The sequence below is a fragment of the Scyliorhinus torazame genome, chromosome 16, assembly GCF_047496885.1.
Source record: "Scyliorhinus torazame isolate Kashiwa2021f chromosome 16, sScyTor2.1, whole genome shotgun sequence".
Lineage (NCBI taxonomy): Eukaryota > Metazoa > Chordata > Chondrichthyes > Carcharhiniformes > Scyliorhinidae > Scyliorhinus > Scyliorhinus torazame.
The window spans coordinates 56,014,310-56,034,562 of NC_092722.1; the positions used below are offsets into that span (position 1 = coordinate 56,014,310).

At 49.8% G+C, this 20,253-nt stretch overlaps 1 protein-coding gene across 3 annotated transcripts in view; it reads right to left on the minus strand.

Annotated features, from left to right (window-relative positions):
• Positions 1-20,253, minus strand: part of LOC140392822 (DNA fragmentation factor subunit beta-like) — a 56,007-nt gene that overhangs the window by 15,563 nt on the left and 20,191 nt on the right. For all 3 annotated transcript variants that reach the window (XM_072478491.1, XM_072478490.1, XM_072478492.1), the window contains exons 2-4: positions 12,065-12,191; positions 9,268-9,459; positions 5,457-5,536 (exon numbers count right to left, since the gene is read on the minus strand). In XM_072478491.1, the coding sequence (XP_072334592.1) occupies positions 5,457-5,536; positions 9,268-9,459; positions 12,065-12,191 (399 nt within the window). The remainder of the gene's footprint in view (positions 1-5,456; positions 5,537-9,267; positions 9,460-12,064; positions 12,192-20,253) is intronic.

Sequence of the window (20,253 nt, forward strand, 5' to 3'; positions counted from 1 at the left end):
TTCTGAATTCCCCCTCCTGACACTGGCGCATCTCAAGGGTAGCGGGCAGAACAGGGTGGCATGGCAAAGGATATCAAAGGCCACAGGGCATGGAAAATAGCAGGCTGCCTCCACCTCTGGTGTGGATCCGGGGGACATAGTTCGGTGTAGCAGTAAACCACAGGGGCTCAAGAAGAGTGATAATCACTGAGTTGGCACCGATGAGGTCACTATCTGTAGCTCGGGGAAATGGAAATCTGTGCTCGTAGGGCCCTGGGTGACTCCATGGGATGGAGGGACAGCTGGAGTCATCTGGTACTGGAGTCCTGGAGGCTGCCCATTGTAGCCACCTGGGTTTGCCACTTCCCGACTTAAAATGGAGATCCGCAAAGAATACAGGGAAATTCAGTCAAGCCAGGAAAAACTAGCAGGTGCAAAGTTTCCTGTGTATTAGAACTTACTGAAACCAACAGCCATCTGTATATTAATGAGCGATCCCCGGGAACAATTGAAACATTTAAGGTGAATAAGGCCAAGCCAGACTCCTCGGCACCACCAGGAGCCAAGACAAAGGAAGGCTAACGGACACTTAGGGACCGCCCAGTGATCAGGGAACAACTCCAGTATTGGAGAAATTGATCCAAGTGATCGGAACGTAGTCCAATCACTTAGACCCAGATACGGGGTCCCCCCCGAACGGCGCGAAGCCCCTGGGGACTATAAAGTAGAGCCCCCAAGTTCAAATCGTTCTTCTTGGCAGGGTCACTCAGCAGCTCGAAACAACCCTTGACAGTGACCTGCCCAGCTGCCACATCAACCAAGTAAGTCTCCAGTCAACGCACGCTACGAGATAGGCGCTCCTAGCTACAAGTCCATACCAGCTTTGAATCCTGCAGACTCAGAATCGAATTTGGTCCCCCGACCTGGTGGGCCAGTTCCGAAGCTAAGTATCGGCCTTTTAGTGTTAGAGATAGTCTAGTAAGTAGAGTTTATGCATGAGCAGTGATTTACTGTGTATAATAAATGTGTTTTGATTTGAATCTTACTAATTGGTGTGTGATCAGCAATTGAACTTGAACCTCGTGGCGGTATCATAAAGATACCTGGTGCCTCTAGAGCAAAGGTTATAGAAACAGAGCAAATTAAGTAAAGACACAACGGGCAACATTTAAGAGCCAACCAAAAGTTAGCAACACCATAATCTGCATCATGGTGTTGTGCCTTCATCAATGGTCCTCAGTGACTGGGCCATGTTCTGGCGTGCCTCAGCAATGTCCACCTGCGTCTGGGGCATATCCCTCCGTGATTGGGACATGATGTCAAGGCCCTCTGCCATGGTCATCACAGACCGAGTGATACCTTAGGCACCACCACTCAAGGTGCGGACGTTATGCTCCAGGTTTTCCATTGCGGTCGCCACCCTAGCAGTCTTGGCCTGGGTGCCACACATGCCAGCACCATTTTCTGTGCCTGAAGGCTTTGGGACTCTTCCAATCATCCTTGCAATCGCTGGAACGTCACTGACACCCCTCCTGAATGTCATGGCTGAGTCCTATTATCTGCATCAGCTCTGGGAAAACCTCGTCCAGAGGCTCGACTTTTGGCTGGGACCCAATTGCATCCTGGGATACAGCAGCCCTCGACTGCTGCCCCTTGTTAGCAGCAAGTTGCTGATGTGCGCGTCAGGTGGCAAGGATACCAGGCGAGATTCACATGGGGGCTTGGTTTTCGCACTAAGTGCGGGTGAATACAGGTCGCAATCCCGCCATTACAGCCATCGCAAAACACATCGCCAAACTAACACAAAATGACACTAAGGCCTAAGGCTTTTTACAAAAAGAACAAACAAAGAACAAAGAAATGTACAGCACAGGAACAGGCCCTTCGGCCCTCCAAGCCCGTGCCGACCATAGTGCCCGACTAAACTACAATCTTCTACACTTCCTGGGTCCGTATCCTTCTATTCCCATCCTATTCATATATTTGTCAAGATGCCCCTTAAATGTCCCTATCGTCCCTGCTTCCACTACCTCCTCCGGTAGTGAGTTCCAGGCACCCACTACCCTCTGCGTAAAAAACTTGCCTCGTACATCTACTCTAAACCTTGCCCCTCTCACCTTAAACCTATGCCCCCTAGTAATTGACCCCTCTACCCTGGGGAAAAGCCTCTGACTATCCACTCTGTCTATGCCCCTCATAATTTTGTATACCTCTATCAGGTCGCCCCTCAACCTCCTTCGTTCCAGTGAGAACAAACCGAGTTTATTCAATCGCTCCTCATAGCTTATGCCCTCCATACCAGGCAACATTCTGGTAAATCTCTTCTGCACCCTCTCTAAAGCCTCCACATCCTTCTGGTAGTGTGGCGACCAGAATTGAACACTATACTCCAAGTGTGGCCTAACTAAGGTTCTATACAGCTGCAACATGACTTGCCAATTCTTATACTCAATGCCCCGGCCAATGAAGGCAAGCATACCGTATGCCTTCTTGACTACCTTCTCCACCTGTGTTGCCCCTTTCAATGACCTGTGGACCTGTACTCCTAGATCTCTTTGACTTTCAATACTCTTGAGGGTTCTACCATTCACTGTATATTCCCTACCTGCATTAGCCCTTCCAAAATGCATTACCTCACATTTGTCCGGATTAAACTCCATCTGCCATCTCTCCGCCCAAGTCTCCAGACAATCTAAATCCTGCTGTATCCTCTGACAGTCCTCATCGCTATCCGCAATTCCACCAACCTTTGTGTCGTCTGCAAACTTACTAATCAGACCAGTTACATTTTCCTCCAAATCATTTATATATACTACAAACAGCAAAGGTCCCAACACTGATCCCTGTGGAACACCACTGGTCACAGCCCTCCAATTAGAAAAGCATCCCTCCATTGCTACCCTCTGCCTTCTATGGCCTAGCCAGTTCTGTATCCACCTTGCCAGTTCACCCCTGATCCCGTGTGACTTCACCTTTTGTACTAGTCTACCATGAGGGACCTTGTCAAAGGCCTTACTGAAGTCCATATAGACAACATCTACTGCCCTACCTGCATCAATCATCTTAGTGACCTCCTCGAAAAACTCTATCAAGTTAGTGAGACACGACCTCCCCTTCACAAAACCGTGCTGCCTCTCACTAATACGTCCATTTGCTTCCAAATGGGAGTAGATCCTGTCTCGAAGAATTCTCTCCAGTAATTTCCCTACCACTGAAGTAAGGCTCACCGGCCTGTAGTTCCCGGGATTATCCTTGCTACCCTTCTTAAACAGAGGAACAACATTGGCTATTCTCCAGTCCTCCGGGACATCCCCTAAAGACAGCGAGGATCCAAAGATTTCTGTCAAGGCCTCAGCAATTTCCTCTCCAGCCTCCTTCAGTATTCTGGGGTAGATCCCATCAGGCCCTGGGGACTTATCTACCTTAATATTTTTTAAGACACCCAACACCTCGTCTTTTTGGATCACAATGTGACCCAGGCTATCTACACCCCCTTCTCCAGACTCAACATCTACCAATTCCTTCTCTTTGGTGAATACTGATGCAAAGTATTCATTTAGTACCTCGCCCATTTCCTCTGGCTCCACACATAGATTCCCTTGCCTATCCTTCAGTGGGCCAACCCTTTCCCTGGCTACCCTCTTGCTTTTTATGTACGTGTAAAAAGCCTTGGGATTTTCCTTAACCCTATTTGCCAATGACTTTTCATGACCCCTTCTAGCCCTCCTGACTCCTTGCTTAAGTTCCTTCCTACTTTCCTTATATGCCACACAGGCTTCGTCTGTTCCCAGCCTTTTAGCCCTGACAAATGCCTCCTTTTTCTTTTTGACGAGGCCTACAATATCACTCGTCATCCAAGGTTCCCGAAAATTGCCGTATTTATCTTTCTTCCTCACAGGAACATGCCTGTCCTGTATTCCTTTCAACTGACACTTGAAAGCCTCCCACATGTCAGATGTTGATTTGCCCTCAAACATTCGCCCCCAATCTATGTTCTTCAGTTCCCGCCTAATATTGTCATAATTAGCCTTCCCCCAATTTAGCACATTCATCCTCGGACCACTCTTATCCTTGTCCACCAGTACTTTAAAACTTACTGAATTGTGGTCACTGTTACCGAAATGTTCCCCTACTGAAACATCTACCACCTGGCCGGGCTCATTCCCCAATACCAGGTCCAGTACCGCCCCTTCCCTAGTTGGACTGTTTACATATTGTTTTAAGAAGCCCTCCTGGATGCTCCTTACAAACTCCGCCCCGTCTAAGCCCCTGGCACTAAGTGAGTCCCAGTCAATATTGGGGAAGTTGAAGTCTCCCATCACCACAACCCTGTTGTTTTTACTCTTTTCCAAAATCTGTCTACCTATCTGCTCCTCTATCTCCCGCTGGCTGTTGGGAGGCCTGTAGTATACCCCCAACATTGTGACTGCACCCTTCTTATTCCTGATCTCTACCCATATAGCCTCACTGCCCTCTGAGGTGTCCTCTCGCAGTATAGCTGTGATATTCTCCCGAACAAGTAGCGCAACTCCGCCTCCCCTTTTACATCCCCCTCTATCCCGCCTGAAACATCTAAATCCTGGAACGTTTAGCTGCCAATCCTGCCCTTCCCTCAACCAGGTCTCTGTAATGGCAACAACATCATAGTTCCAAGTAGTAATCCAAGCTCTAAGTTCATCTGCCTTACCCGTAATGCTCCTTGCATTAAAACATATGCACTTCAGGCCACCAGACCCGCTGTGTTCAGCAACTTCTCCCCGTCTGCTCTGCCTCAGAGCCACACTGTCCCTATTCCCTAGTACTCCCTCAATGCTCTCACCTTCTGACCTATTGCTCCCGTGCCCACCCCCCTGCCATACTAGTTTAAACCCTCCCGTGTGACACTAGCAAACCTCGCGGCCAGGATATTTATGCCTCTCCGGTTTAGATGCAACCCGTCCATCTTATACAGGTCACACCTGCCCCGGAAGAGCTCCCAGTGGTCCAGATAACGGAAACCCTCCCTCCTACACCAGCTGTTTAGCCACGTGTTTGTCTGCTCTATCTTCCTATTTCTAGCCTCACTGGCACGTGGCACAGGGAGTAATCCCGAGATCACAACCCTCGAGGTCCTGTCTTTTAACTTTCTGCCTAGCTCCCTGAACTCCTGCTGCAGGACCCCATGCCCCTTCCTGCCTATGTCGTTAGTACCAATATGTACAACGACCTCTGCCTGTTTGCCCTCCCCCTTCAGGATTCCCTCTACCCGTTCGGAGACATCCTGGACCCTGGCACCAGGGAGGCAACATACCATCCTGGAGTCTCTTTCACGTCCACAGAAGCGCCTATCTGTGCCCCTGACTATAGAGTCCCCTATTACTATTACTAGTACTATTACTAGTATTATTGCACCCAGTAACTGCAAAGGACAGATCAGGGGAAGCAAAGATTCATGCAGAGAATTCCATATTAAAATTTAAATCATTCCAATTTCATACCTCTGTCAGGTAGTTTCTCATTCTTCTACCACAGCTGAATCTCATATAATCAGATTTGGTTTTAAATCTCGAGTTCAGGCCTGCAACATAACAGATCCCATCGTTAGTGCTTGTAATTTGTGACAACAAATTTGAACTAGCTTTAGCTGAACCACAAACTCACAAAGGGATTGATCAGATTATCATTGCTTCTTGGGCTGGGTCACCTTGGAGCACAGAAATTGTTGGCCTGCAGTTAGTTACTTTGTACCGCCTGATTACATAAAGTTATAGATTCTACAATAATTCTGACACAGCTGTGCCAAAATGCAGCCTTCTCTCCATTCGTGACTCTTTCTTCGCCTTCACGTTGGCCTGGATTCCTAATGAGTCGGGATGACTCGGTCGCTCTTTAAAAATGGCAAGTTGGTCTTGATTCCAGGCTTCCTGACCCCAATTCCCGGGCTGTGAGATTTTTGGGAATGCCTTTAAAGGGCGCGGATTACTTCATCATAGAATTTACAGTGCAGAAGGAGGCCATTCGGCCCATCGAGTCTGCACCGGCTCTTGGAAAGAGCACCCTACCCAAGCCCACACCTCCACCGTAACCCCGTAACCCAGTAACCCCACCCAACACTAAGGGCAATTTTGGACACTAAGGGCAATTTAGCGTCGCCAATCCACCTAACCTGCACATCTTTGGACTGTGGGAGGAAACCCAGAGGAAACCCACGCAGACATGGGGAGAATGTGCAGACTCCGCACAGACAGTGACCCAAGCCGGGAATCGAACCTGGGACCCTGGAGCTGTGAAGCAATTGTGCTAACCACAATGCTACCGTGCTTCATGTCAGAAGTCCGCATCCGACACTCCCGCTCTGGCTGGCTCCATTGCGGAGACAGCTATCTCCTACTCCTCCACAATTTTCAGGGGAGTCGGAGCATGTTTTTAAGGAGCCATGGGGCGGGATTCTCCCCTACCCGGCGGGGCGGGCTGTCCTGGCGCCGAGGCTGTCCCCGGCCACCTTCCGGGGCAAGGCCGGCGCTGGTGGGGTTGGCGCCACACCAATCGGCGCGGAAGGGGCTTGGTGCCGCGCCAACCGGCGCTGAAGGGCCAGTAACCGCATGCGCGGGAGCGCCAGCGTGTGCTGGCGTCATCTCAGCGCATGCGCGGGGGGGTTCGGCTCCGCACCGGCCATGGCGGAGGTCCACAGCAGCCGATGCAGTGGGAAAGAGTGTGCCCACGGCACAGGCCTGACCGCGGATCGGTGGGCCCCGATCGCGGGCCAGGCCACCGTGAGGGCACCCCCCAGGGCCAGATCCCCCGCGCTCCCCCAGAGGCCGCCCGCAGAGCCAGGTCACGCCGGTAAGGACCAAGTCTGATTTACGCCAGCGGGACCAGCCTAAAGCGGGCGGCCGCTCAGCCCATTGCGGGCTGGAGAATCGCTGGGGGGCCGCTGCCAGAAACCGCCGACTGGCGCGGCGCAATCCCCACCCCCGCCAAAACCCCGGCGCCGGAGAATTCGGCAGCCAGCGGGGGTGGAATTCATGCCGCCGAGGCTTCGTCCGGCGGGGGGTCGGAGAATCCCGCCCATGGTTCCTGACCCCTTAGAAGTGTCATAAACTTCAGTATGCATGCGCAGGAACCTTTGAAAAGGTGAATTCAAAGTTACACCCCAACACCCACCTTGAAGACCTTTCCTGCCCCTTTATACCAGGCTCTGCCCTTCTGCCTTTTGGAAGGGTTTTGGTGTCTCATTCAGCTGCGGGCAGGATTGCACAGCCAGCAGAATGAGAGAATCCCACTGCCAGTGAATGGCCAGAGAATTCCTTCCAAGCTCTTTATTAACAGCTCATAACTTTATATATATATCTGCAAAGTACAGCCCTGCATGGGTGCTGTCTCCGTGTTGGTTCCTTCCAGATTCTTCTGCACACAGTCAATGATCATGTGACTCTCTATAATCACGATGTGGGCAGTACTGTATCCCCAGTCCCACATTAACCCTTGATCTGCCTAACGCCACGTTATTACACCACACCCCCCTCATCTTACGCATGCCCCCTGCGCCAAATTCTTGACACTTACATTCCCATTGACCCACTGTACGCTTTCTCGAACCAATGAACACCACAATGTAAACTGATGTGTGTAAAAGGAAACTCTGCTATGGGGAAATGTGCTTTCCTATTCACCCTATTCACGCCCATTTATGTTCCAAAATCCACAAACCGCAAACACTTGAAACCACTTGCATTATGTAAACAACCATAGTGAAACTGACTGCAGAGATCAGACAGCCTGAGTTGTCCATCAAGAAATGTTTCCATTGTGAAACAAGAGTTCCACTTTACACTGTGGTGTTCATTGGGCTGGTTTAATCAGTGACCACCACAATGATGCTCCCATCTAGGTGAGCACTGTTTTTTTTTTCAAAACATTTTATCGGAGACATTTTCAAATATATACATAACAAAGTAGAAAAAAACACAAAAAAACAACTGCGGCAACAGTAAAAAATCAAACCATCCTTACACACCCCACCTCCCTCCCAACTCTACCCACTTCCACCCTGTGTCTGCAACCCCCCCTTTTTAAACTTTTAACCCAACCTAAGCGGAAACAAAACCTCCCCCACCCCGCTAATGACTTAATACTCCTTAAAGAAGTCGATGTACCGCTTCCACTTCAAGGTGAACCCCTCCTCTGCCCCCCTAATGGCAAACATGATCTCCTCTAAGTGCAGGAACTCTGCCAAATCGCTCACCCACACCCCTACACTCGGCAGCTCCGAGTCCTGTCTGCCCAGTAAAATCCATCTCTGGACTACCATTGAGGCAAAGTCTAATACATCGGCCTCTCTCCCCACCTGCTCTCCCAGATTCTCCGACGCTCAAAATATTGCCACCTCCAGACTTGGAACTACCGTTATCCCCAAAATCTTTGACATCATCTGCAAATCCCATCCACAACCTCCTCAATCTCAGACACGCTCTGAACATATGAACATGGTTCCCCCATCCTGCCCCCACACGGTCCTAGGTGGGCACTTTCTCCTGAGGCAGGAGGGCTAAGCTAGGAATTCTCCCAACTCCCCTACCTGACTCGAGGATGAAAATCCAAGCCATTCCGCTACAAAAGCAGCAAAATAAATGCTGGGCTGCCGAGGAGGGAGTCTGTCCAAATCCCACTGTAGCAAAGGTGTCTGATAAGCTTTATAAATGCAATGGTGCTAGGATTTGTAATTGAGATAGAGTTAAACATGAAGATTGGTGAGGCCTGCAGCCTCAAGTTTGAACTACATTTATCACTGTCAACTAAAGAGCATTTACAGGCTTCTTCAAGTGGTTTAACACAACTGGGATCATTAAGGGAAAGTTATGTGTAGACTCAAGGATGATGCCCTATCTAGTCAAACAGCCTGCTAACATTTACCCTCTAGGCTCACATTAAAAAAAGAGGAATTTGGGGAAAGGTGCCCTTCTTACGTTGACCCAGCAAAAATCTTCAGGTGAAAAATAGAAGGATTGGGAAAATTGCATGTGGCCTATGAAAGGAATTCAATCGAGGGGCTGAATAGCAATGTCTTGTTTCATTTGAGCACAACTCCATCTCTTGTACACAGTGGGCGGGACTTTCCAGCCGTTCCCACCGGTGGGATCGTCCGGTCCTGCCGACGGCACGTGTTCCCCATTGACAGCAGCAGGACCGGAAGATCCCGCCACCGGTCAATGGCGGACCACCTACTCAAATCATGCTGCGATGGGATGGCAAATCCCGTTATTGATTAATCAAAGTCTGTAATTACCACCATAACCAATTGCACATCACCTTCAAACCATTTCTGGTCATCCTCACGATTTTCAGCTGTGATATTTTCAGTACTATCTTCAACAAAATACTGCAGCAGCTTCCTCTTCCTGGGTCTTATTTCTTCAGATAGCATTCTGTTTGCCGTCGTAATTAATTCGTCATTGCTGTTATCATATTCATGCAATATTTTATTTAAATAGTAGCGAAACTCTGTAAATTGTATGGAGATACGAGTTACCAATCTTATAACTTCCAATTTATTTTATCTTCACACACATTTTTTTCCCCTTTAGGGAATAGTGGAGAAGGATTCCCCAGCTGAACCGCGCGTTATGTACATTCATTCGTGGCCAACAAGTCCCGGCGCTCGACTTGAACCTGGAGCTTTTGGTTGAGAGGTAGGGACGCTACCCACTGTACCACAAAGCCTCCATGAGTTACCAATCTTGACACAAGCCTGGATTGGAATAACAATTTTCAATTATTACGAACAACAGCTATCGGTATCAATCACATCATATTGTTTGTTACATAATAGAATATCTTGTCAAACAGTCCTCACTGGTGCAAGCTGTGCTCCATGCAGTCCAGAGTGGTGCCTTTGACAATGATGTACCACCCATCCAAGGCAAATGCTCCCATTTGGTGATACACAGCCTTGTTGCCTCAATTCTCAATAGTGCCCTACCTGAATCCGGGGGAGGATTGATCCAACAGTGTAGATTTAGCACAGATCGCCCAGAAAGCTGTTCCCTTTAGCGGATAGTACAAGGATGAGGGGTACACAGATTCAAGATTAAAGGCAAGCGATACAGGGAAGGATGTGAAAAAGAACACCTTTTATGCTGTGAGTGGTAATGATCACTGTCTATGAGTGTAGCGAAAGTGGAGACGATCGATGATTTCAAAAGACGATTGGCCAAGCACTTGAGGGAAATAAGTCTGAAGGCTACAGGGATAGAGTGGGGGGGGGGGGGGGGGGATCGGACTTAATAGCTTGCTCTACAGAGAGTCGTTATCAAGGTGAGAGTCCAATGGTCTTTTGCTTTTATGACTCCATGAAAGCAGCTGCAAAGGTCTTTCAGGCAAAAGGCTCTGGAGGCTTGGGCGGGATGTTAAAAATTTGAAATCGTAAACTGGACTCTGCATTCAGTTTTAGCGGAGCGGCGATGAGATGCTTGGTGATGGGGAGGCGATGCTGAGATAAACCGGCTAACGCTCTGGTGGTGAACTGGCTGAGGATTTCATATTTTACAGGCAGCTTTTAACAATATCTATTAATGATTTGAAGGAAGGACCAGAGTATACTGTGGCCATATTTGCAGATGATACAAAGGTGGTAGGGAAGGCAGGATGTAGGGAGGGTATAAATAGCTTTCACAAGAGATGTTGACAAATTAGGTGAGAGGGCAGAAAATTGGCAATTGGAATTCAATGTGGGAAAATGTGAGATTGTTCATTTTGGAAGAAGGAATGAGAAGGTGGTTATTATTTAAATGGAGAGAGACTGCAGAAACTGTATAGCAAAGGACTTGGAGGTCATGGTTCATGAAACCGAGGAAGGTAAGGTACAGGTGCAAAAAAATGTAAATGTCGCCATAGTCCCAGAGGACCATAGGCTGCTCTACCCTTTGAGAGAGAGAGCTGACTGGTGGTGATTTAACCTGAGGGTCACCACACCTCAGACGAGGGGCAAGGTTGAGAAGGCAAGGTTCATAAATAACGTCAGCCGGTACGGGAATATGAACATGCACTGTTGGCATTACTCTGCATCACAAACCAGCTGTCCAGCCAACTGAGCTAACTGACCCCCAGAAGGTAATAGGGAGGGTAAATGGAATGCTGTATTTTATCTTAGGGAGCTGGAGTATAAAAGTAAAGAAGTGTTTCTGCAACTGTACAAGGTACTCGTGAGGCCACATTTAGAATACTGTGTACAGTTTTGGCCCTATTTAAGGAAAGATATATTATCATTGAAGGCAGTACAGAGGAAGTTTACTTGGATGATCCTTCATGGAAGGACTACCATACGACGTGAGATTGGACAGGTTGGGTCTGTACACCTTGAATTTTAGAAGAATGAGAGGTGATATGATTGAAACAAAAAAGATTCTCAGAAGGTTAGACAGGGTAAATATTGGGAGGATGTTTCCACTCATGGTTCCCATCCCAGCCTCCCCGACCAGGCGCCGGAATGTGGCGACTAGGGGCTTTTCACAGTAACTTCATTTGAAGCCTCCTTGTGACAATAAGCGATTTTCATTTCATTTCATTTCATGAAAGAATTTCAGAAGAATGAGAGGTGATATGATTGAAACAAAAAAGATTCTCAGAAGGTTAGACGGGGTAAATGTTGGGATGATGTTTCCACTCATGATACAGTGTAGGACCAGAGGGCACTGTCACAGAATAAAGGGGTGCTTATTTAAGACAGATTTGAGAAAGAATTTCTTCTCTCAAAGAGTGATGAATCTTTGGAATTCTTTACCTAGGAAGCTGTCGAGTCCTTGAATATTTTCAAGCCTGAGATGGATAGGTTTTTAATCAGTGGGAGGATTAAGGGTGAGGCAGGAAATTGAACTCAGTGAGTGTTAGATCAGCCATGATCTTGTTACATTGACAGAGCAGGCTTGAAGGGCTGAATGGCCTACTCCTGTTACTATTTCTTATGGGCTTATGGTCAATCAGGCTCACTTCCAGGTGGGGAACCTACTTGGAAAAAACAATGAGAAACCCGGATTTCCGGGTTTCCCCAAACAAAACTTGTACCCTCTACTCACAAAACCTGCTCTAGTCAAGATCAGAGCGCATTTACCTCCATCCCACTTCTGTCCCTGCTCCAGAATAATGAGCTTGCAGTTATCTTCCAAGCACGAGAAATAGTCAGCATCAACTTCTGTCCCATCTTCAAACAAACATACACGACACCCTTTACGTGAGAGCTATCCAAGATAAAACGAGTAGTTACCATGAAGTATAAACACTCTATTGCCATTTCCATGTCACCGTTTTGTAGCAGAAACATCGGCTCAAATTTTCTGATCGGGATTGGAAACCCAACCTACGACCCAAGAATGCAAATGTGGAATGGGGATAGAATGGATAAGGGGTAGTGTGGGTAAGATAAGGTAAATGGGTACGGTGGCACGGTGGTTTGTTGGGGAGATTGTAGAGTGGCAGCTGGGTAGGGTGATAGGTGGATAGGGTGGCAAGTGGATGAGGTGGTAGTTGGATGTGGATGAGCTGGGTAGGTGGCTGGTGGGTGAATGGGTGGGGACAAGGAGAGTTTGGTAAGGGTGGGTTATCAGGTTGGGGAATGAGTCGTGGTGGGACGGGGCAGTCAGGGAGGGTTGGGGGGGGGGGGAGTCGGAGATCGGGATAATCGGTGGAGGGGGGAGGAGTGGAAAGTCAATGGATCATTGTAAATGGTTGGGGGTGTCAGTTGTATAGTTACCCAGGAGTTAGACTGTTTTTTTTCTGTCTAACATTCCCTGGGTGACTATTCAGATTAATAAGTTGGAACCATTCCAAGTCTCCAACTAATTTATGTTATGAGATATTTTTGCTTTTTAAAAATTACTTTTAAAGGAATGATGTGGCGGTCCTTTCACCTCAGAGATTTGGGTTCAGATGTAACCTATACAATGGAACACAGTGGTTAGACGTGGGTCTTTTGGCTGACGAAGGGATGTGCGGGCGGCTGAGGAAATGTATTCAGAACTCCCTGGAAGTCAATGACACGGGGGAAATTTTGGCAGCGGTGGTCTGGGAAGCATTGAAGGCGGTGGTTAGTGGGGAGCTGATCTCGATATGGGCCCATAGGGAGAAGGTAGACAGGGCAGAGACGGACCGACTGGTAAAGGAGATACTACAGGTCGACAGGAAGGAGAGACCCCAGAGGCTGAGCTTTTAAGGGAACGGCAGAGGCTACAGGCAGAGTTCGGCTTGTTAACCACAGGGTGGGCGGCGGAGCAGCTGAGAAAGGTGAGGGGGTGATTTATGAGCATGGAGAGAAGGCCAGCAGAATGCTTGCACAGCAGCTTAGAAAGAGGGAGGCAGCCAGGGAGATAGGGAAAGTAAAGGATGGAGATGGGAACCTGGTTGGAGACTCAGCAGGGGTGTATAAGGCGTTTAAAGAGTTTTATAAAACAGCCATACAGGCCGATATCCCTGTTGAATGTGGACGCCAAACCGCTGGCCAAAATGTTGTCCTCTAGGATAGAGGATTGTTGATGTTATTGGGGAGGACCAGACGGGGTTTGTTAAGGGGAGGCAGTTGGTGGCCAATGTAAGAAGGCTATTAAACGTGATCATGATGCCCCCGGAAGGTAGGGAGGTGGAGGTAGTGGTCGCCATGGACGCAGAGAAGGCCTTTGGTCGAGTAGAATGGGAATATCTGTGGGAGGTACTGGGACGGTTCGGATTTGGGCGGGCTTTATTGACTGGGTCAGGTTGCCGTATCAGGCTCCTGTGGCGAGCGTACGGACGAATAGGACAACATCGGACTATTTGAGGGTGCATCGGGGGACGAGACAGGGATGCCCCCTCTCCGCACTGTTGTTTGTGTTAGCCATAGAGCCGCTGGCAATTGCACTGAGAGCCTCAAGGGGCTGGAGGGGGCTGGTCCAGGGGAGAGTGGAACACAGAGTCTCTCTTTACGCAGACGGCCTGCTCCTGTATGTATCGGACCCAGCAGAGGGGATGGAAGAAATCATGAGGATTCTGGGGGAATTTGGCCGGTCTCGGGGTATAAACTAAATATGGGGAAAAGTGAGATGTTTGCGGTCCAGGCGAGGGGACAGGAGAGGCGATTGGGGGAGCTGCCGTTTAGATTAGTAGGGGGAAGCTTTTGGTACCTAGGCATCCAAGTGGCGCGGGAATGGGAATGGCTGCACAAACTAAATCTGGCCCGACTAGTGGACCAAATGAAGGGCGATTTTCGGAGGTGGGACGTGCTCCCGTTGTCATTAGCTGGGAGGGTGCAGACTGTGAAGTGACGGTCCTCCCGAGATTCCTGTTTGTGTTTCAGTGTCTCCCCATCTTTATTCCGCGGTCTTTTTTTAAACGGGTCAACAAAGTAATCACTGGCTTTGTATGGGCGGGCAAGACCCCGCGAGTAAAGAAGGGGATGCTTGAGCAGAGCCGGGAAGAGGGCGGGCTGGCGCTGCCAAACTTCAGTAATTACTATTCGGCGGCGAAATAGCCATGATCAGGAAATGGGTGGTGTGAGGAGGGTCGGTATGGGAGCATGTGGAGGCGCTTCATGCAAGGGCACCAGTTTGGGGGCATTGATAATGGCGCCTCTGCCGTTCCCGCCGGCACAGTCCTCCATCAGCCCCTTGGTGGTGGCGGCCCTGAGAGTCTGGGGGCAATGGAGGAGACATGTGGGAGGGGAGGGAGCATCGGTCTGGTCCCCAATTTGTAATAATCACCGGTTTGCCCCGGGAAGGATGGACGGAGGGTTTCGGAGATGGCAGAGAGCAGATATTGAGAGGGTGGGGGATATGTTTATAGAGGGGAGCTTTCCTAGCCTGAGGGAGCTGGAGGAGAAATTTAGATTGGCGAGGGGGAACAAATTCAGGTACCTGCAGGTTCGGGACTTTCTACGTAGGCAGGTTTCAACCTTCCTGCTCCTACCACCAAGGGGGATACAGGACAGGGTAGTTTCCAGAGGGTGGGTGGAAGAAGGGACCATGTCTCTGCCTCTGACATTTACAAGGAACTTATGGGGTCAGAGGAGACGCAGACTGAGGAGCTGAAGCACAAGTGGGAAGAGGAGTTGGGAGGAGAGATGGAGGATGGTCTATGGGCGGACGCGTTGAGTAGAGTCAACGTGTCCACAACATGTGCCAGGCTCAGCCTGATACAATTCAAGGTTGTTCATCGGGCTCACATGACAGTGGCCCGGATGAGCAGATTCTTTGGGTTGAAGATAGGTGTGCAAAGTGTGCGGGAGGGCCAGCGAACCATGTCCACGTGTTCTGGACATGTCCGAAGCTTATGGGATTATGGCAGGGTTTTACAGATGTCATGTCCATGGTGTTAAAAACAAAGGTGGCACCGAGTCCAGAGGTGGCAATTTTCGGGGTGTCGGAAGATCCGGGAATCCAGGAGGAGAAAGAGGTAGATGTTCTGGCCTTTGCTTCCCTGGTAGCCCGGAGATGGATATTATTAGCTTGGAGGGACTCAAGCCCCCGATGTCGGAGACGTGGCTATCGGACATGGCTAGCTTTCTCTGTTTGGAGAAAATCAAGTTCGCCTTGAGAGGGTCAATGTTAGGGTTCGGCCGGAGGTGGCAACCATTCGTCGATTTCTTTGCGGAAAATTAATCGTCAGCAGAAAGGGTATTTTAGATTAGAGTAGGGGGTTAATAAAGTTAATAAAGGTGGGACCTGTAAGGGAGGACGATGGCTTTTGCACTATGTTTATAGATTCATGTACATTGTTTATTTTGTTGTTGTAAAACCAAAAATACCTCAATAAAATGTTTGTTAAAAAAAAAGAAATTGAGACAGGGAGCGGGTGGTGAAGATCAAGGAGAAATGGGAAGCAGAGTTGGGAGGGGAGATCAATTAGGGAGTATGGAGTGAGGCACTGCGTAGGGTAAATGGGACCTCCTCTTGTGTAAGGATGAGGCTGATACAGTGTGAGGTGGTGCACAGGGTGCATATGACTCAGACGAGAATGAGTGGGTTCTTTCAGGGGATAATCTGTACAGGCTGTATGGCTGATTGTTGGGAAGTATGTTTCCCGAGGTGTTTATTTGCTGTAACCTGTTTTGATACGTGTTTGTAATAAAATACATTTCAAAAAAATAAATTGAGATAGGGGTTTCTGAGATTGCATTAGACACATGTCTCTGCCTCTGACCAGTAACACTATTAAAATACCGTTAGAAAGGGAGACTTCCGGGTACGGCGATGACCAGCTAAGTCGCACGTTTCGGCAGCTCCCGGTGGAATGGACTTTTGGGCTCTTAATAGGAGCCGCAACGGCAATTTCAACGGCTAAAAACACTGTGCGGTAAACCAGAAGGGAATCCCCCCTGGACACGGATGGAAAAAGGAGAGGAAAGTGGCCGGATTGCGGTGGATCCTTTAGAGCAGCGGCAAGGAAGGCAAGCAAAAACCAAGATGGCGTCGGAAGGTGGCAGTTTAATATGGGGCCCTGAACGACACGAGTTTTTGAAACGCTGCATGGAAGAGCTTAAAAAGGAGATGAAGAAGGAGCTGTTGGCCCCGATATTACAGGCGATTGAAGGGCTAAAAGTTGAGCAAAAGACTCAGGAGCGGGAGCTTCGGGTCGTGAAGGCAAAGGCTGCCGAGAACGAGGACGATATACAGCGCCTGGTGGTGAAGACGGAGATGCACGAGGCACACCATAAACGATGTGTGGAAAGGCTGGAGGTGCTGGAGAATAATGCGAGGAGGAAAAATTTAAGGATTCTTGGTCTTCCTGAAGGTGCAGAAGGGGCGGACGTCGGGGCATATGTGAGCACGATGCTGCACTCGTTGATGGGATCGGAGGCCCCGACGGGTCCGCTGGATGTGGAGGGAGCCTATCAAGTTATGGCGCGAAGACCGAGGGCTGGAGAAATTCCTCGAGCCATAGTGGTGAGATTCCTCCGTTTTAAGGACAGAGAGATGGTCCTAAGATGGGCAAAGAAAACTCGGAGCAGCAGATGGGAGAACGCGGTGATCCGCGTATATCAAGACTGGAGTGCGGAGGTGGCGAGAAGGAGGGCGAGCTTTAATCGGGCCAAGGCGGTGCTTCATAAAAAGAAGATCAAATTTGGAATGCTGCAGCCGGCAAGACTGTGGGTCACATATCAAGGGAAGCGCCACTACTTTGAAACGGCGGATGAGGCGTAGACATTTATTGTTGAAGAGAAATTGGAATGAGTTATTAAAAAAGAACGTTTGAGACAAAGTGGTGGGGCGAATATGGGGGGCGAAGAGGGGGGAAAAAGGGGGGAGAGATGATTTTTATGTTGTTAATCCTGCGACCCGGTAACTTTTCTCTCTTCCACAGGTTGTGGGGGAGGGAGGAAGGGAGGTGGAAGAGTTGGGGGCGTTGGCCATTGGGGGCGGGGCCAAAAGGGAAGCGCGGGCTTTGTTCCCGCGCTATGATAATTATGGCGGGAATAGGGAAGCAGGAAGGAGGGGGCGTCGCACGGTGCGAGCCGAGGTCACGGGGGGAAGCCGAGGTCGGCCAGAGTTTGCTGACTTCTGGGAGCAACATGGGGGGTGTAACTACGCTAGTGGGGGATCTAGCGGGGGGGGGGGGGGGGGGGGGATTTACTGGGTTGCTGCTGCTGGGGAGAAGGGGAAGCTGGTATGGGGTGGGGTGGGTGGGGCCGGGGGGCACCGCCTGGGGGGGACACAGCTGCGTGGGAACCGGGTGAGGAGCTGGGTAAAAGGGGATGGCTAATCGACAAGGGGGGGGGAAAGAGCCCCCCAACCCGGCTGATCACGTGGAATGTGAGAGGGCTGAATGGGCCGATAAAGAGGGCATGGGTACTCGCACACCTAAAGAAACTTAAGGCAGATGTGGTTATGTTACAGGAGACGCATTTGAAACTGATAGACCAGGTTAGACGACGCAAAGGATGGGTGGGGCAGGTGTTTCATTCGGGGCTAGATGCGAAAAACAGGGGGGTGGCTATATTAGTGGGGAAGCGGGTAATGTTTGAGGCAAAGACCATAGTGGCGGATCGTGGGGGCAGATACGTGATGGTGAGTGGCAAATTACAGGGGGAGGCGGTGGTCTTAGTGAACGTATATGCCCCGAACTGGGATGATGCCAACTTTATGAGGCACATGTTAGGACGTATCCCGGACCTAGAGGTGGGGAAGTTGGTAATGGGTGGAGATTTTAACACAGTGCTGGAACCAGGACTGGACAGATCGAGGTCCAGGACTGGAAGGAGGCCGGCAGCAGCCAAGGTGCTTAAAGACTTTATGGAGCAGATGGGAGGAGTAGACCCATGGAGATTTAGTAGACCTAGGAGTAAGGAGTTTTCGTTTTTCTCCTATGTCCACAAAGTTTATTCGCGAATAGACTTTTTTGTTTTGGGAAGGGCGTTGATCCCGAAGGTGAGGGGGACGGAGTATATGGCTATAGCTATCTCGGATCACGCTCCACATTGGGTGGACTTGGAGATAGGGGAGGAAAAAGAACGGCGTCCACCCTGGAGAATGGACATGGGACTAATGTCGGATGAGGGGGTGTGTCTAAGGGTGAGGGGTTGTATTGAAAAGTACTTGGAACTCAATGATAATGGGGAGGTCCAGGTGGGAGTGGTCTGGGAGGCGCTGAAGGCAGTGGTTAGAGGGGAGCTGATATCAATCAGGGCACATAAAGGAAAGCAGGAGAGTAGGGAACGGGAGCGGTTGCTGCAAGAACTTCTGAGGGTGGACAGGCAATATGCGGAGGCACCGGAGGAGGGACTGTACAGGGAAAGGCAAAGGCTACACGTAGAATTTGATTTGCTGACTACGGGTACTGCAGAGGCACAATGGAGGAAGGCACAGGGTGTACAATACGAATATGGGGAGAAGGCGCGCAGGTTGCTGGCACACCAATTGAGGAAAAGGGGAGCAGCGAGGGAAATAGGGGGAGTGAGGGATGAGGAGGGAGAGATGTAGCGGGGAGCGGAGAGAGTGAATGGAGTGTTCAAGGCATTCTATGAAAGATTATATGAAGCTCAGCCCCCGGATGGGAAGGAGAGAATGATGTGTTTTCTGGACCAGCTGGAATTTCCTAAGGTGGAGGAGCAGGAGAGGGTGGGACTGGGAGCACAGATCGAAATGGAGGAAGTAGTGAAAGGAATTAGGAGCATGCAGGCGGGGAAGGCTCCGGGACCGGATGGATTCCCAGTTGAATTTTACAGGAAATATGTGGACTTGCTCGCCCCGCTACTGATGAGAACCTTTAATGAGGCGAGGGAAAGGGGACAGCTGCCCCTGACTATGTCAGAGGCAACGATATCGCTTCTCCTAAAGAAAGAAAAAGTCCTATAGGCCTATTTCCCTCCTGAATGTAGACGCTAAGATTCTGGCCAAGGTAATGGCAATGAGGATAGAGGATTGTGTCCCGGGGTGGTCCATGAGGACCAAACTGGGTTTGTGAAGGGGAGACAGCTGAATACGAATATACGGAGGCTGCTAGGGGTAATGATGATGCCCCCACCAGAGGGGGAAGCGGAGATAGTGGTGGCGATGGATGCCGAGAAAGCATTTGATAGAGTGGAGTGGGATTATTTGTGGGAGGTGTTGAGGAGATTTGGCTTTGGAGATGAGTATATTAGATGGGTACAGCTGCTGTATAGGGCCCCGATGGCGAGCGTGGTCACGAATGGACGGGGGTCTGCATATTTTCGGCTCCATAGAGGGACGAGGCAGGGATGTCCTCTGTCCCCATTATTGTTTGCACTGGCGATTGAGCCCCTGGCAATAGCATTGAGGGGTTCCAGGAAGTGGAGGGGAGTACTCAGGGGAGGAGAAGAACACCGGGTATCTCTGTATGCGGACGATTTGTTGTTGTATGTGGCGGACCCGGCGGAAGGGATGCCAGAAATAATGCAGATACTTGGGGAGTTTGGAGGATTTTCAGGATATAAACTGAACATGGGGAAAAGTGAGTTGTTTGTGGTGCATCCAGGGGGGCAGAGCAGTGAAATAGAGGACTTACCGCTGAGGAAGGTGACAAGGGACTTTCGCTACTTGGGGATCCAGATAGCCAAGAATTGGGGTACATTGCACAGGTTAAATTTAACGCGGTTGGTGGAACAGATGGAGGAGGACTTCAAGAGATGGGACATGGTATCCCTGTCACTGGCAGGGAGGGTGCAGGCGGTTAAAATGGTGGTCCTCCCGAGATTCCTCTTTGTGTTTCAGTGCCTCCCGGTGGTGATCACGAAGGCTTTTTTCAAAAGGATTGAGAAGAATATCATGAGTTTTGTGTGGGCCGGGAAGACCCCGAGAGTGAGGAGGGGATTTTTGC